A 16017-nucleotide genomic window follows, 5' to 3' on the forward strand; every position below is an offset into this window, starting at 1 on the left:
CTGTAAACCATATTATGATATTGTACATGCTGTATAAAGAATGCTATATAAAATAAAGGTGATTATTATGTTATTACTATCGTTATTATCCATGCAAAGATTTTATAATGTATTTACATAATAGTTGCTACTGGATTTCATGTCCTATACAAATATATTCAGCAAGTTGTTAACTGTTGAGAGTCTACTGAGGATCTATTTTTATCATTTCTACCGAGAGCTGGTACAATGTAGGAAATCTCCATCTTTAGGAATGTGTGTGTTATTTGTTGGAATGGCTATGACTGTGATGAATTCCTTTTGGCATTCATGTGGCTGATGTGTGTGCTGCCACAGGTGTTGTCATTTACCGTTATTTGACAATTTAATATTTTTCTTTCCATTCAAAGGCCTTTAGCCAGCGGAAATATTTGTTTTGGTTAAAATCACCTTTGAATTTGCTGTATGTTGTTTTTAAAAGTGGAGTGCGGAGAAACAATGGCTGAAGGAGAATATATTGTAAGGGTATTCCTTGGACTTTCTAAGGACCTGATGTTGCAGTGTGCTGGGCATTTTGTAGGAGGAGAGGAATGCCCTGGACTTCGGTGAGTAGGGAGAACTCAGAACCTGGGAGTATCGGGCCCTAAAGGAAGAGGCTGCACACTTGGCTTTTGTGAGTAAAGAAACTGGTAATGAGGGCTTCAGGAATTAGTGGGGGCTCTTAGTGCAGTGTAGGAAGGGCAGCTGACAGCTCAGGTACCTTTCTTCTTAAAAAGATGGTCATTGCAGGAGGGCTTCAAAAGTTTGACACCTTGTTTTCAGCCTCAGTTCTGTCCCAAGTCTAGAATTGGCAGCCTATTAACCTTCACTTTCTTACCATAATCCGCCATGAAAAAAGCATTTCTTTGACAGTGGCCCCTGGGGAATGCTGGGAGTGGACTGAGGTTATTGTTAAAGACAGATAATTCAGTGAAACAGAATAATAATAAAATGAACCTGAAGGTCTCTGTTTTGTGCCAGGAATGTCAGAATTACAACTCTTTTCAGAATTTCCTGTGGGCTTTTGCTGCTGACAAAAATGGTGCCGTTTTAGAACACAGTGTTTAGAGTGCAGTTCTAACAGATTGAAATAGTCTCACAATAGAAATGCACTCTCTTTAAAATCAAAATAATGTCAAAAGTGGCTTACCACAGGCACATTTTAGCTGTTCAGTAAAGAAAAGTTGTTTTATTTTTCATAAACTTGACCTTGCTTTTTAAATATGTATTTTTAATGGCAAGTTATGGCATGTTGTTGCAGTACCCATTCTACTATAATCACGGTGAGCAATGTAAATCTCATTGCCCGAATGTGCAGCACAAAGATGAATTGATTGTGCTGAAGAATAGCATGTTCAGCCTCCTGTTTTGTTTGGCATCATGCGAGCTGACCTCTGGAAAGCAGCTACATTTTTGCCAGTAGTCAGGTAAAAAATCTTAGATGCTAGTCCTGTTTGTTCAACAACTTAAAGGGATTCTCTTTGTTTGTTCACCAACTGCCCGCAGGATCTATTAGCACAGCGGTTTTCAAACATTTTAGGCTGCGTACCCCTTTTCAAATAATGTAGTCTACCACATACCCTCCCATCTAAGATAGGGTCATAACATACCTATGAAAAGACTCTAATCCTTGTTGGTAAATATTTAAAATGTGGATGCATGTGTGGTTTTTTTTCTATGCCCTTGCAGAGATCTCAATGAAAATTTGACCTTTTATATTTTCTGAAATTCAGTTTAGCATGTTAGAGCTTTTGATGCTTCAGAAAAAAAATCTTTGACTAATGTTGTTCGGTGGCTTTCAAATCCTATATTTACTGCCGGTTTTCAAATCTTTGTCTTTATTAAAAAGGCAATTTGCATGATTGAATAAACAGAATCTTGGCCGTCACCTCTGAACTCCCAGCCTGTAGCTGCCGCTCTCCAGCCACCCAGCTCTGAAGGCAGAGCAGAAAGCGGCGGTTGTTGGCCCAGCACCCAGCGCTGAAGGCAGCGCCACTGCCAGCAGCAGTGCCAAAGTAAGGGTGGCATGGTTTGTGTATTGCCACCCTTACTTCTGCGCTGCTGCTGGTGTCGATGTTGACTTCAGAGCTGGGCACTCGGCACCTCAGGGCTCCTGGCCAGCCGCCCCGGAGTACAAATTAAGCACTGCCTCTCCACCTTCACCCCTGCCCATTGCCCAAAGCTCATTTCCACAGTCTCGCACCTCAGGCCTGCCCTGCTCCTTTACCTCTTGACAATAGTGCCCTGGGCAGTAGCCCACGTGGTCCACCCATAGGGCCAGCTCTGCATCCACTTGCCCTGCCTGACAGAGCGTGCTCAGGGGAGTCTGTGCAGGCGTGCATTTTTCCATTCCCCTCCTGACCCTGCCCTGGCCACCATTAAAGTATTTTTCTCCTGTACTCCCTGACGAGAGCTCCGGTACCCCTACAGGTACTCGTACCCCAGTTTGAAAACCACCGTGTTAGCTAAATATACACAGATATAACATACTATAAATATTTTAACAAGTTAGAAGAATAAAAATTGCATATGGTGGTTAATCTTGAAACCTTTTCTGTGTATTCTTCCTGAAGAGTAAAACCATAAAACTGCAAAGAGGCCTAACCCTAGAATATCACCAAAGATCTGAAACTGCTGCATAAAGTTTCCCACACAGCTGTTGGTTTGAGGATAGTACTCCACGGCTAAACATGGAAGTGAATGCTTGATCTTAAAAATGAAAGTGCCAGCTGTTATGAAAATTGCTGATTTACGTTTGTAACCCCTGTTTGTTCGGTGTAGTGGCTAGGCCAGCTAGAGATTGATGAACCTGCTATATACAGCCTTGGTAAGAGAGATGTGTCTTTTAGATCAGGCAGAAGAGACACATGCATTAAGCTCAAGAGGTCCCAGGGTGGCTGACGTTACATATTAATAGTACACCTCTACCCCGATAGAACGTGACCCGATATAACACGGTAAAGCAGCGCGGAGCCTCTGGCCCTTTAAATCACTGCCCGAGCCCGGCTGCTGGAGCCCCGGGGCTCCGGCAGCCAGGCTCGGGCGGTGATTTAAAGGGCCAGAGGCTCTGGCCACTGCAGGGAGCCCCTTTAAATCCCCGCCCGAGCCCCGCTGCCAGAGCTCTGGCGGTGATTGAAAGGGCCCGGGGCTCCCCACAGCAGCTGGAGTACCGGGCCCTTTAAATCACCACCGGGAAAGCCGGTCCAGTCCAGCACGGCGTACCGGACCGAACCCAATATAACGCGGTCTCACCTATAAGGCGGTGAGATTTTTTGGCTCCCGAGGACCGCGTTATATCGGAGTAGAGGTGTATGATACATTTACATTTGGAACAAAATTGCCTATGCATTTCAACAGTTATGCTGTTCATTAGAACACTGCAGCTCTGCCATAAATAACGGATTAATAAAGGGGGCCTAAAAAATGAATCTCTTAGCATTGTTGTGTATTTCAGCTCCGTAATAATGAACAAATGAACAGACCTTATAAAAACAGGTTAAACAAGGAGATGAAGTTTGAGAAGGCTTTGTTCAGAAGCAGAACAATCACACATTTCTAGGCATTACTGAATTGGCTGTCAGCTTCCTGTAAGGCATTGCTGACATCCTTGGCAGCGATAAAAGACTTGAATATGTGTGCAAATGACTGACTTGGTATTGCAGACTAAACCTGACCATATCTCTAATAACAAAATAAAAGCAAATCTGAAAAATCTGAGCCAACTCTATCCCTGTCGAATAAATATAGCGTCTATAGGCTGGCAAATGGTTGCTTAACATGATTGTTTTTACAAGAGGGAACAATGAGGCCACCTCAATAACTGCTGTATCTGATCTTACTTTTTAGAGATGAGAAGTTTTGGTATGATTTTGTTTATTTTTTCACGTAGCCAAGTGGCACAAAAACAGTGTTTAACAATGCAGTGTGTTTACATTTGGAACAAAACCTGTCTGTGTAGATTGGTAACAATTACTTTAACTCATTCATATCTGGGCCTGAATAATTGAGTTCAATGGGCTGGCTTTTATTTAATTTTTTGTATTATACTTTCCCCTTTAGTGAACCTTTTAGTGATTTGCTTGAGAAAGAAAGAGAAATGTCTGTAGTAAATGGTGGGCCTGGGACCAACTCAAAATGTGTTACTGACTTGAAATGCATATGGAACCTAACATTGATGCTTTACACATCTTTTTAAATGACTCTAGACCTTTCTTTCATATGAATTATGCCGATAATAACCTATAGTACAACACACAGCGTTGGGCACGGAACATGGTTATAAACAAAACTTTCTGAAACTTCCATAGGTCCAGTTACAGAACCTTATAGATTATTTAGCAGTAAATTGTCTGCTCTAACCAAATACCATCTCAGAGATGAGCTTCGCTCCTTTGCAGTGAGGGAATATGAGCCAGGAATTCTGAGGTAGATGCTGTACTTACTGCCAAGTAACCTACTGGTATTTCATCATGGGATATTGTTGGCACTTAAGATAATAATATTAGGGACCTAACAAAAACCTTACATAGACAGATAAATATTTTCCAAAGATATAATAGACCAGGATACATTGCTTTCCATATTGGATTATAGCCCATATCTTTTCAGTATCCCCATATACTTCATATATTAAGGTGCTTTTGCTAAATAAGGGATTTCATGTGTTTCTGGGAGACATTATAATAGTCTTCAACAGAGCTATAGTATACCAAATTGAATGCAAGGTAGCTATAATTTGATTGACCATTCTTTGCTTGTATAAGATAAGGTAAAGCTTTAGCCAGATGGAAAGCAGTTTTCTCATAAAAGCTGAGTATGCAGTACTCTAACGAGTATGTACTCTAACAAGAACAGAATTTGGCTAATTGTTCAGAAAATAAGTTTGAATGATAAAGTAATATAACTTCTACGTATATGACACTCAGGGGATTTACAAAATGATTGTAAGGAATCAGAAAAAAGGTATAGTAGGAAAAATGTAGGAGATGTAACACAAAGGATCCCCACTATGCTTAAACTTACACCCTGCTATTTATTTTTTCTGCCATCCCCTCCTTCCACACTGTTGGTGAATAATTTTTTGCAAATCTCTGAATGCCAGATTGGTGCAATTTCTATTACACTTATACCTATTTTATTACCAATATAGTTCAATTCAACATTTAACTTAAACTGCTACCACTGTGTATGACATCCTCATTGAATTTGGCCCAGGAACTTCCATCAGAGTTGAACCCACTTTGACAAGGTCTGACTTTGGCCCATCATTCTTATTTAGGAAAAAAACTACACATAGTCATTAGATATATTGCACCATAACTCTGGTATGATAAACTATGTTTTGACTTGAGGAAGCAGGAATAAAATAGCAATTGTCCTGACTCCAATGCTGGCATTTTAACTAGGTTGTTACTGTGGTGCAAAGTTGAAGTAGATAGAAAAAATAAGGCTCCAGTCCAGAGAGGCTTAAAGCTGCTGAACACTACAGGTTGGAAACAGCTTTGAAAAGTTTGAAATTATAGGTGGGTAAATATAAGACTTCTACTAAAATAATTAGGAGGGTGAGGTTTTTGTGCTAGTTTTTTCCTCATTAGTCCAGTTAACCCTTCTTATATGGAGTTCAAAAAAGTCTCAGTGCCAATACTGGCAAGTTTTTTTTTAGATTTTTTTTCAAGCCTCTGATTCCTTAGAAATCTATGAAATGCCTGGCTGGTCCATCCTCTTCCAACATAAGCCTAACCTAAGAAATCCAGTGATATTCCACCTTAAAATAATCCTGGGTAAATTCACAAACTATGTTCAAATAAGATTAAGAGTTTGACTTAAACCATCAAAAGCAAAGGAATTTCAAATTAAGCCTGCTCATCTTAACCCCCCACCCTCCTGCCTGCCCCCCATTGCTCAATAGCATGCTTTCCTTGTTGATATATTTCCAAAGTAGAATTCCAGTTAGCACAGAGATTGGATTAAATAGCTTGCACTTTTTGCCAATTTGGTTAGAGGAATGTACAAATGGAGAGGTTAGATGTGATGGACCAAATCCAGCCCCAAAGTAAACTTGTTGACTTAATAGATCCCTTCTCAAATTAGCCTGTTTCCATAGGGTAAAATCGTGCTCTTCCTTGATGTGGCCATGTGTGGGGAGGTGGCGAAGCCAGGTTGTGAGCAATGACAGAGCGGGGCTAGGGGATAATGGGTCATTGGTGGTGCCACCTTCAGTGATACCTATTAGCTTGAAAAGGCACCACACATACCCTAGGGGTCAGCAGAGTGCGGTGAGGGAGTCACCTCCCGCCCCCTATTAGCTGTGCCACTAATGTGGGAGAGTTGAGGGGAGTTTCAGCCATTCTGGCCATGGAGTTTCAGCCATTCACTGGATCATAAGCCGCTGTGCCAATGTAGGGCAAAGTGCCTCAGAGTATCTGAGGGGGACACATGCTGCTGCTCTAGACAAGGAGCACCCTGTGCCCAATCTGTCAACTGTGACATATGCAAGACCTGGTCAGGCAGACTCAATCCTCATTAGAGCCATGAATTGTCAGCAGGTGCATTAACTTGGTTCCCAGGCTAGTGTTCATACAACAGCCTCCACTCTGCTCCATTCTTTTCAGGTGTTCTCTTTTCCCTCAGCACACCCATGCAACACAAGTAGCATTTAGCTTTGGAAATGGACCTTGTACAGTCCTGGGGGAGTGTGTGTGAATTTTTTTTAAAACAGGAATTCCGTGTTTCTTTTTTAATGGAACTCAATCTGAGGACAAAAAGATTTTTAAGGCACCGTCAATGTACATGAATCTAAGAGATCAGTTAAGGGTATAAAGTTGCTGTGTATTTCAGGTGCTCATCCTATAGAAAGTAGATTCCCCTCTCCCCCCCCCCCACCTTCCTTAAGTCTCACTTTTGTTCCTGTGACTAATAGAGACAGGAAATAACATGCTATTCAGCAAGTAAACTATGAAGCTTCATTCCAGGGACTGTCAGCAACTGATAACTTGATGTGTGACAGATAATTATTGTAGACGTGACTTCTGTGCAGGCAGCCTGGCACCAGCAGAAACTTCTCTTTTGTGTAAACTGCTCGATGACATTCTATACAATATTCTTTATCTTGTAATATTTTTGTCAGTATTTGCCAGTTGTTTAAACTGCAACAGAATGTCTAGTAAATTTTCTTTCACATGTTTAGAATTTTCCACTAAGATCCCAAAGACCTGTCCTGTAGCTGTAACAGATATTATCAGTCTTGGGGCAGTGCCTGATAATGTGCACATGCACACACAAAGGTTTTGCGGTAGCAGGAATCATGTTGCTCCTGCTTTACATGGTGCCTGCTAATGTGCCCAATGTTGTTATGCACAGTCATATTTAAAAAGCTGGGACGTAGCCTAGATCTTACGTAGGCATCCAGTCTATCTCGAGCACAAATAGAAAAGTTGTTCTGTTGGAAAATTGTGTGTGTTTTTGTTTTAAAGGCAGACTTTCGGCTGTCTTTGATTTCTTTCTTATTAATTTGGAAAGTATGTGCCAGGAATACATTTTGTTGCACATTTGTTTCAGATTCAAATTAAATCCCTTCACCCCTAACCAAAGCATTCACTACAAAGGAATGGTTTGGTGATTTTATCATGGTTTGATCTCACCCTGATCTATGGCCAAATCTTTTTGTTCTGAAAAGAAGCAAATATAGGAATTATGACCTTTATTTGATTATTGAGGGATATCAGTGTTCCCCTCTCTCAAATAACTGTCAGGAAATGCTGAAAATAAGCCCTTTTATCCAGTCAGTGCAATTTTAATCATTCTTTACTAACTGGCTATATCTTGCTGATGGGGAGTTATCTTAATTTTTCGAAATGTATTGACTTTTTTTTTTAAGTCTTTCGTGTAAAACAGACCAATGGGTGAGATTTACTAGAAACACAAATGTCAGTTAGATTCCTAACTCCTATTGATTTTCAATGACAGTTAAGTACTTGGTTGCATTTGTGCCTGTGGGGGAATCTGTCCTAACTAAAATGTAGTTAGTAGAACAGTAGCATATATGGATATATGTACATTTATTATTTATGTATACATTTCTGTTCCATTAGTGCTCAGAGGTCTCAATCAGGGATCAGGGCTTCATAGTGGTAGAAACTGTACACACACAACAAAAAAGACACCAGAGAACTTAAAATCTAAACCTTGGAAACACAACAGGTAGAGATAAACAAATATGGTGGTGAGAGGGAACAAAACTAAGTAACAGAGAAATGATCGTATTTGGCATAATAAGCCTCCTTATCAAGAGTCATGGCATGACCACTGCCTATCCAGTACAGTTGTGTGAACAGTGGTCTCAGGTTGGAAAAATCATACAGACATATCATAAAAGAAACAAACTACTACCAAATGATGTGAACATGTCATGATTCCTGCTATTCTTGTTAGTGGCACCGTGGTCTAGAGAACGTAGGATAGGTACCGTAATTAGGAATCTGAGCTCTAATCCAGTTTTGCCACTGACATGTTGTGTGGCCTTCGGCATTTGCTTCTCTGCATCAGTTCGCCCCTTTGAAAAAAGGGTATAAGTATACATTTTTACCTACCTCAGTTATGATGAATGATTAGTTAATAGGCCAGATTCATGCTTCCTGGCAAAGAGATGTAAGCATTGCATCTCTCTGTGTCAACGAAGCTGGCTGGGCCAAATGGGTGATTCACCTGATGGACAGCCGCTAGACAATGCCACCCACTTTTGAGGTGGGTTATGGATCATTCCCCACCCAACCAGCAGAGACAGGTTCTGCTGATCGGGACCAGTATAGAACATATAGTGAAACTAGCCAATGCTTGAAAAGCATTTGGAAGATGCACAGTATAATTATTATTTTCTCTGCAAATAATTCTCTGTACTATTTTTTGATATTTCTTTATTGCAAAAATTCTCCAGTAATAACTCTTGGGTCATCTTTAATACTATTGAGTTATTCTTACTACAGATTGTGTTGAAGGTGCTTCTTTAACATGTTCCTTTTCAGCTCAAGTGTGCATGAATCTCTTATTATAAAGTAAAAGATTGGGAGAAGAAAGCTTTGATTTTTGCTAATCCACTCTTCACTAATCCCAGCAGTTGATAATCTGTATGAAAAATCTCTGTCTTTCCTTATCACTCAGCAAAGAATTAATAACTATGTGCTGTAGCAAAGTCTCATGTTAGCAATACCTCATGAGTCTTGCAAGTATAGTACTGTATTTTAAAGCACTATATGAAATGTTATCATAAAGCATATTTGGTGATGTTTTCTTCTTGCTGTTTTTTGTTTCCTTGCTAACACTCAAATTTCAGTGATTCACAAGGATGTCTTTGTGAAATAGCAACATTCTACTGTACTAACTTGCATTAAATAACACGCTGGAATTGTGAATTGCTGAAATTTGGCAAACAGAATGGCTAGCCTAATCAAAAATTATTTTAATTGACAAAAATAGATTCAAAATCTAAAACTTCAGTACACTACATAGTACTTCCAAACATGAATAGACCCATTGGCTCACAGTAGCAAAGTGTAGCCCATTGAAAATAATGGAACTGTTCATGGTAGTAAGCGCTATGCCGGGTAGCAAGTGTTTCCAAGACTGGGCCAATACAGCACAGAATCATTCAGGCAAGGGCTGATGACTATAATCTGCCCTCAGTGACATTAGTACAAATCTGCAGTAACTCCAGATGCAGTTAATGAAGTTACTTCAAATTAACACCAGTGTAATCTAGAACAGGATCTAGGCTTGTGTCTTTTGTCAATAAAGTATTTGTCAATATGAATCTATGTCAATAGTAATGATAGTAAATATCGGGATTTTAATAAATATTCATCAGGTCTGATTGTACTTTCTTTGTCTTTTTCTTTACTTTAGCTTTGGGCCAGATTATGCTGTATGTAGATGGGATGAATGGAGTAATAAATCATAATGAAACCATCCAATGGCTGTACACTCTCATTGGGTCAAAGGTAAGAAGATCTCCAGATTACTTGCTTTATACATCTTAAGTGTTCTTTAAATATTTTTTTTTCTATTTTGTGTGCATGAATTGTTGGGGGGAGAAGGAGTTGGAATTCCAGTGAGAAATTTAAGTATTGATTGCTTGGGATCAACTCATATAGTTTTGTAAACTAAGACTAGAAGGATACAATAGAATTGTGCAGAGAATTTAGTTTGGCAGCATTCGTAAAGCAAAATAACTTATCAGCAGACTCTGGAGCCTGGCATCTTAGCTCTTTCCTAAATATAGTTCTATCAGTTATAGTAATAGCATTTGTTATAGTAATAGTGTTGGTTCTTATATTTTAACTTAGACTGAGATCATCCTGTCCTTTGGTAAAATATACAGCATTTGTTGTGTATAATTCAGTCCATTGTTCAGCATCCAGTTAGAGTGCCCAATTTTCATAGACTTGTAAATATTAAGGTCAGAGGAACCATTCTGATCATATAGACTGATCTCCTGCATAATCCAAGCCATAGTTTTTACCCAGTAATTCCTGTGCCCAGCCAAATAACTTGTGGTTAAATTAGAACAATCCTTTATAAAGACATCCACTCCTAATTTAAAGACTCCTATTTAATCCACTCCTAATTTAATTTCTAAATGAAAGCATCTACAGCCCAAACTGGAGCAGTTTAGAGAATGCAGGCATCAATCCATGCACATGTGAAGCAAAAATTCTACCACTCAGGCTAATTCTGCCACCTACCTAATATTGCTGTCAGTCAAGTCCATAGGACTTTTACCCTCGTCTAAACTTGGAGTTAGATCAGGCCCATATTGTACATAGTGCCTACATGTATGGAGAAGCAATCAAAAACCATGATTACTGCAAGGGTATTTAATTGGTAACCTGTTTCAGGGCCTGATCCAAAATCCATTGAAGTCAATTGGAGTCTTTCCTTTGACTTCAGTGGATTTTGGATTAGGGTCTAAGATACTAAGTAAATATCTATTTAGAATTCCAGTGTAGCCTGGACTGTTGTTCCTTTCCTGGTATTTCATGATACTGGTAAATACCATATTTTTTCAAAGCACAGTATGTCTTTGCATTGCTTCCATTTGTGCAGCCAGTAAATTTGACCATGAGGAGAACATTTTGTTTCTGGTGTAATGTTGAGCTTGCCAGGGTGGTATGTGGAAATATCTCTCCTCATATGTACGGTCCTACCAAATTCACAGCCTTGAAAAACGCATCACGGACCGTGAAATCTGGTCTTCCTCCCTGAAATCTGGTCATTTGTATGCTTTTACCCTATACTATACAGATTTCCCGGGGCAGACCAGTGTTTCTCAAATTGGGTGTCCTGACCCAAAAGGGAATTGCAGGGGGGTCGCAAGGTTATTTTTTGGGGGGAGGGGGGGGTCGCGGTATTGCCACCCTTACTTCTGTGCTGCTGTCTTCAGAGTTGGGTGGCCGGAGAGCGGCGGCTGTTGGCCGGGTGCCCAGCTCTGAAGGCAGTGCCCTGCCAGCACCAGCGCAGAAGTAAGGGTGGCAATACCGTACCATGCCATCCTTACTTCTGTGCTGCTGCTGGCAGCGGTTCTGCCTTCAGAACTGAACTCCCGGCCAGCAGCCGCCGCTCACCAGCTGCCCAGCTCTGAAGGCAGCGCCACCACCTGCAGCAGCGCAGAAGTAAGGGTAGCAATACCACAACCCCACTACAATAACCTTGCGACCCCCCCACAACTATTTTTCAGGTCAGGACCCCTACAACACCATGCAATTTCAGATTTAAATACCTGAAATCATAAAATGTACAATTTTTTAAATCCTATGACCGTGTAATTGACCAAAATGGACTGTGAATTTGGTAGGGCCCTACTCATATGAGCATGAACCCTTTGCTGTAGCTTATCCTGTTTGCACAGCCTGGCTGTGAAAAGCCACCGGTGGAGAACATGATCAATTTAGTCTCATAACAAAAGATGCATAATGGGTCAAATTCTGTCTCTGCCTCTGTACCTGCAGAGGTTCCCCTGACCTGGAGCCAGTGCAGTTCCTCTGAATGTGGAGGGCGGGAACAGGTGGAGGGGTTACTTACGGATATCGCTGCTTGCATAGGCCCTTATCCAGCTCCTATTAAAGTCAGTGGAAAGATTCAAGTCTACAGTGCAGAGCCTTGCATTGTAGAAACTCCCTATATGGGAGTTCAAGGAGTGGGTGGAGAATAGGCAGGACCTAAAAGGAATGTGAAATGGGCCAAAAAATCTACTACTCCCCCCTAAAGCAGAGGGTAATGTGTAAGAGCCACACAGGCTACTCCTGCCCCTGTTATTTAGATCTGCTCAGAGCAAGACTAACTGCCATAATGCTTCGAATGGTGTCAGTAACCTCTATACACTAGGGCTCCCAAAAGTTGCTAACACTTGGTGGAACTGAACCAGTGTTAGCAGTGGTGGGAAATTTAGGGAAATTCTCTGGAGATGATGGGGCCATAGAGAAAGGGTTTTCTTTCCTCATTTCCATACATATATTTGTGCAACCTAAAAAAGAGCATAGAAGTCTTGAGTCCCAGAGACCCCTTTAACTACTCCCTCCAATGCAGAGAATTCATTGCTACAAGAGATTGAGTCAAAAACTGGGGCTGGATTACTATAAATGTTGGATCATCTTTGAATGACTAATAATATTGGTAGATATGAAAAGTAAGATAATGATGAGGGTAACTAATCTCAAGTGTCATGAGCATCTTGTTGGGTAGAAGATCAGGAAGGAATTTTTTTCCCCATGTAGATCATTTCACAGTTGGCTGGGTGCATAACCAGGCAGCTTGCCTTCTTGGAACATCAAATACTAGTCACTGCCAGAGAGAGGATGAAAGTATAGATGTAGAGATGGCTTGGCGGGTATGGATTCTAGTTTCCTATGAAACATATACAAGAAAAAAGCAAGCAAGAAAAAGAAACGTTAAGACATTGAGTATGCTAATCCTCTCATTCTACCACGACGTGGGGGACACCTTAGCGTTACTTTACAGATCTGAAATGAAGTATGTTGCTTGTCTTTACCAAAGCACTACAACACTCCACTCTTTAAGCTCCTCTTCTCCCCCATCGTCAGCCAAAATGATTATATCCATATCTTGGCTCAGTGCCTGAGACTAGGGAATGCAGGCAATGTGCTTTGAATAGTTTGGTTTCAGGTAGCATCAAAGTTATTTTTTTCATTATTATTTAACTGTCTTGGAAGAGATCTAAGCCCCTGTCTGTGTGCCAAAAGTTAATCGAAGGTATGACAAGCTCACTAGCAGAATGTGTGGTGTGACAGCTGCTTTATGCACTTAAATGTGGATTTGGCTCTCCATGAAAAATGAATCTGTGGAATTTGCAACATATCTACAGTCTAATTTACAGTCCAGCTAAACTACTTCTTTTTCTGCAACAAAGGGAAAATTGTTTTAACGTTGTTGAGCAAAAAAAGATGGTAAAATTGCTAAAGCTGCAGTGTAAATATTGAAACAATTCCTTTTGGAAGGAAACGGAAGGTAAACAACATATTATTTAGTGGCGTACGTTAGCAGTGACTGGGACATGTTGTTTCTTGCCTTTACCTAAAAGCTTTGTAGAGGCTCAATAAACTAATTAGTAGAGATGGTTGTATAATTTTCATTGAAAATCTTTTCCAACAAATTCCATAATATTTTTGACTTTTTATAATTATTTGTTAAATCCTGCTCATTAGGGCTCTGGTTCTGGCTCCTTACCTAATGGACTTGCCTATATTAGTTTTTTTTTTCCTGTTATATTCCCTACCATTGCTCATACTATACAGTTCCATCTCTGATAGCACTGGACACTGGCGTAGATGGGTCACCATCAGCCACTGGCATTTTCATCACTGCATTACCTAGACCTGCTGTGAACACATTTAGAGGACACAATGGTTAAAATTCCAGCAGAGAGTTTGCACTAGCATTCCTACCATTGTTTCCACTAGTTGAGTTGCACCAGTGGCATCAGTGGTGAGAAATTGTAAAGGTGGAGGAAAGGTTAGTGTTAGACACAAATCATATGAGTAAGAGCGGGAGAACTGGGTTCTCGGATAGCACTTCTTGTTGATGATCAATGCAAAATTTGAGGTTAGCAATGTACTTCTTCCATGTTCATTTTAAGGGATGGAATAGCATGGCATTGCTCAAAGTGTTTATTATACAATCATGATTGAAATATATCACTAAAATCATAGCACTTACATAGGCCTTGATTCAGCAGTCCCTCCCTCCCACCCCCCATATTTAGCAAAGCACTTGACCATGAGTTTAACTGTTGATAAATGGTTAAGTTCCATTAGGCTCAATGGAACTTAAGTATATACCTAAAGTTAACCATGTTTTTTAGGCTAGGGTTGGACTTACGTGCATATGTAAAAGCTTTGCTTCTTGAGCTCTTTACTAGACAGGTGCGTAGATATCAATAAAAGTTTCAACCACCCTAACTTTTTAAGGTAATTAAAAGATTAAAAACAGAGATAAAAATAGCCATCATATATGTCTATTTTAAAAAAATCTTTCTAAAACTCTTTTGGCTCTCAGGTAAAAGGGATGAAGGGTTTGGTGGGAATAGGGAGAAAGGAAGGCTAAAACTGAAACCTAAGCTTTGGGAATGGAAAGCTAGCTCTTCCAACCTTTCCTGTCAATTTCACCTTTTCATCATTTTTCTCACATTCTTACAAATCTCATCAGAACCAGCCTAAATACAAGAGTAAATTTGGAATCTAACTAGAGAGTCAAGTTAAGTAACAAAGGAGAAGATTTTCAAAGCATGAAGAACAAGTAGGCACCAAACTCTCATAGACTTTCAATAGATTTTTGAAAATCTCCATCCTTGGTGGTTAAATTTTCTGGTAATTCTCAGATCCATGACAGCACTCCAATCCCCTCCATGTATCTTTGGGGAAAATATCTCCCTCTGTGTAGAAATTAAAGGAAAACTCCTGCTTGTACATACCAGCGAGGGTATGTGTGAAGGCTGGAAGGTTTTTTGCCTCTAACAGGCATTTTCTATAGAGCAGACTTCACTCAGGACAAGTTGCAATGTTAAAACAAGGCTAGCAAATCACAAGGCTACAAATAATCATTCTAAATTTAAAAAAAAGAAAAAAGAAAGCTTTAAAGGGATCTTGTAGTTTTATTTAACCCCTTTTTGAAGCAATTTCACTCATGTTATCCAGGAAGAACTGATTGCTTTTGTTATGCGAAACCATTTCCCTTGGATGTCACTGACTACAAACAATACCAAGTTAATATAATGGCATTATGGGTCATTGTACCTAGTTGTTTCACACCATGATGATGATGTGACATGTTGCATCACTGTACCCTCAGTAATATATTTCTTGGACCAACTTCTGTTGCTATTGAGCTTACATAGAGCTCTTCTTGTCTCTCTAATATCCTGGAACCAACATGGCTACAAAACTGCATCCACCCTAGAACAGAGAGTCTCAACCTTTTTTCAATCACAGACCACTAAAAAATTTCAAATGGAGGTGTGTACCTCTTTGGAAACCTATTGTCTGTGTATATAGTTGAATTCTGTTCAGTCAGTTTTCCATCTCTGTCTTTCGTGAACCCCTTAGATATAGTCTGCAGACCACAGGTTGAGAACCACTGACAGATAATGCACTTCCCTGTATAGCATGTATCTTTTAGTAATGCAGTTTGCAAATACCCAACCTCATGTACATTTCAGTAACCAGAGAAACAGTTCTGTAAAACTACAAACACTACATCAGAATTTTAGTCTTCCTTCATAGTTGAATAGCTATCCTAATTTAAAATGTTTTTCAAGTCTCTCGAAGTCAACCACAGAAATGGCATACCTTTTCCTGTGAGGTTAGGCTTGGAATACACAAATTAAGATGGAGCTTTAATAACCATAACACCACCACCATTTTAACATGTATATAATACCTTTCATCCTAGAAGTACCTCATCAACTATATACATATGCCATTTTCACTGAAACGA

General features: G+C 40.0%; 1 protein-coding gene across 1 annotated transcript in view; it reads left to right on the forward strand.

Annotated features, from left to right (window-relative positions):
* The window catches only part of FHOD3 (formin homology 2 domain containing 3), a 563825-nt gene that overhangs the window by 308183 nt on the left and 239625 nt on the right, over nt 1-16017 (forward strand). Inside the window, exon 5 of the mRNA XM_026654142.2 lies at nt 9916-10010. Coding sequence (XP_026509927.1) covers nt 9930-10010 — 81 coding nt within the window. The 5' untranslated portion in view covers nt 9916-9929. The remainder of the gene's footprint in view (nt 1-9915; nt 10011-16017) is intronic.

The sequence above is a fragment of the Terrapene carolina genome, unplaced genomic scaffold, assembly GCF_002925995.2.
Source record: "Terrapene carolina triunguis isolate 2854851 unplaced genomic scaffold, T_m_triunguis-2.0 Scaffold183, whole genome shotgun sequence".
Lineage (NCBI taxonomy): Eukaryota > Metazoa > Chordata > Testudines > Emydidae > Terrapene > Terrapene triunguis.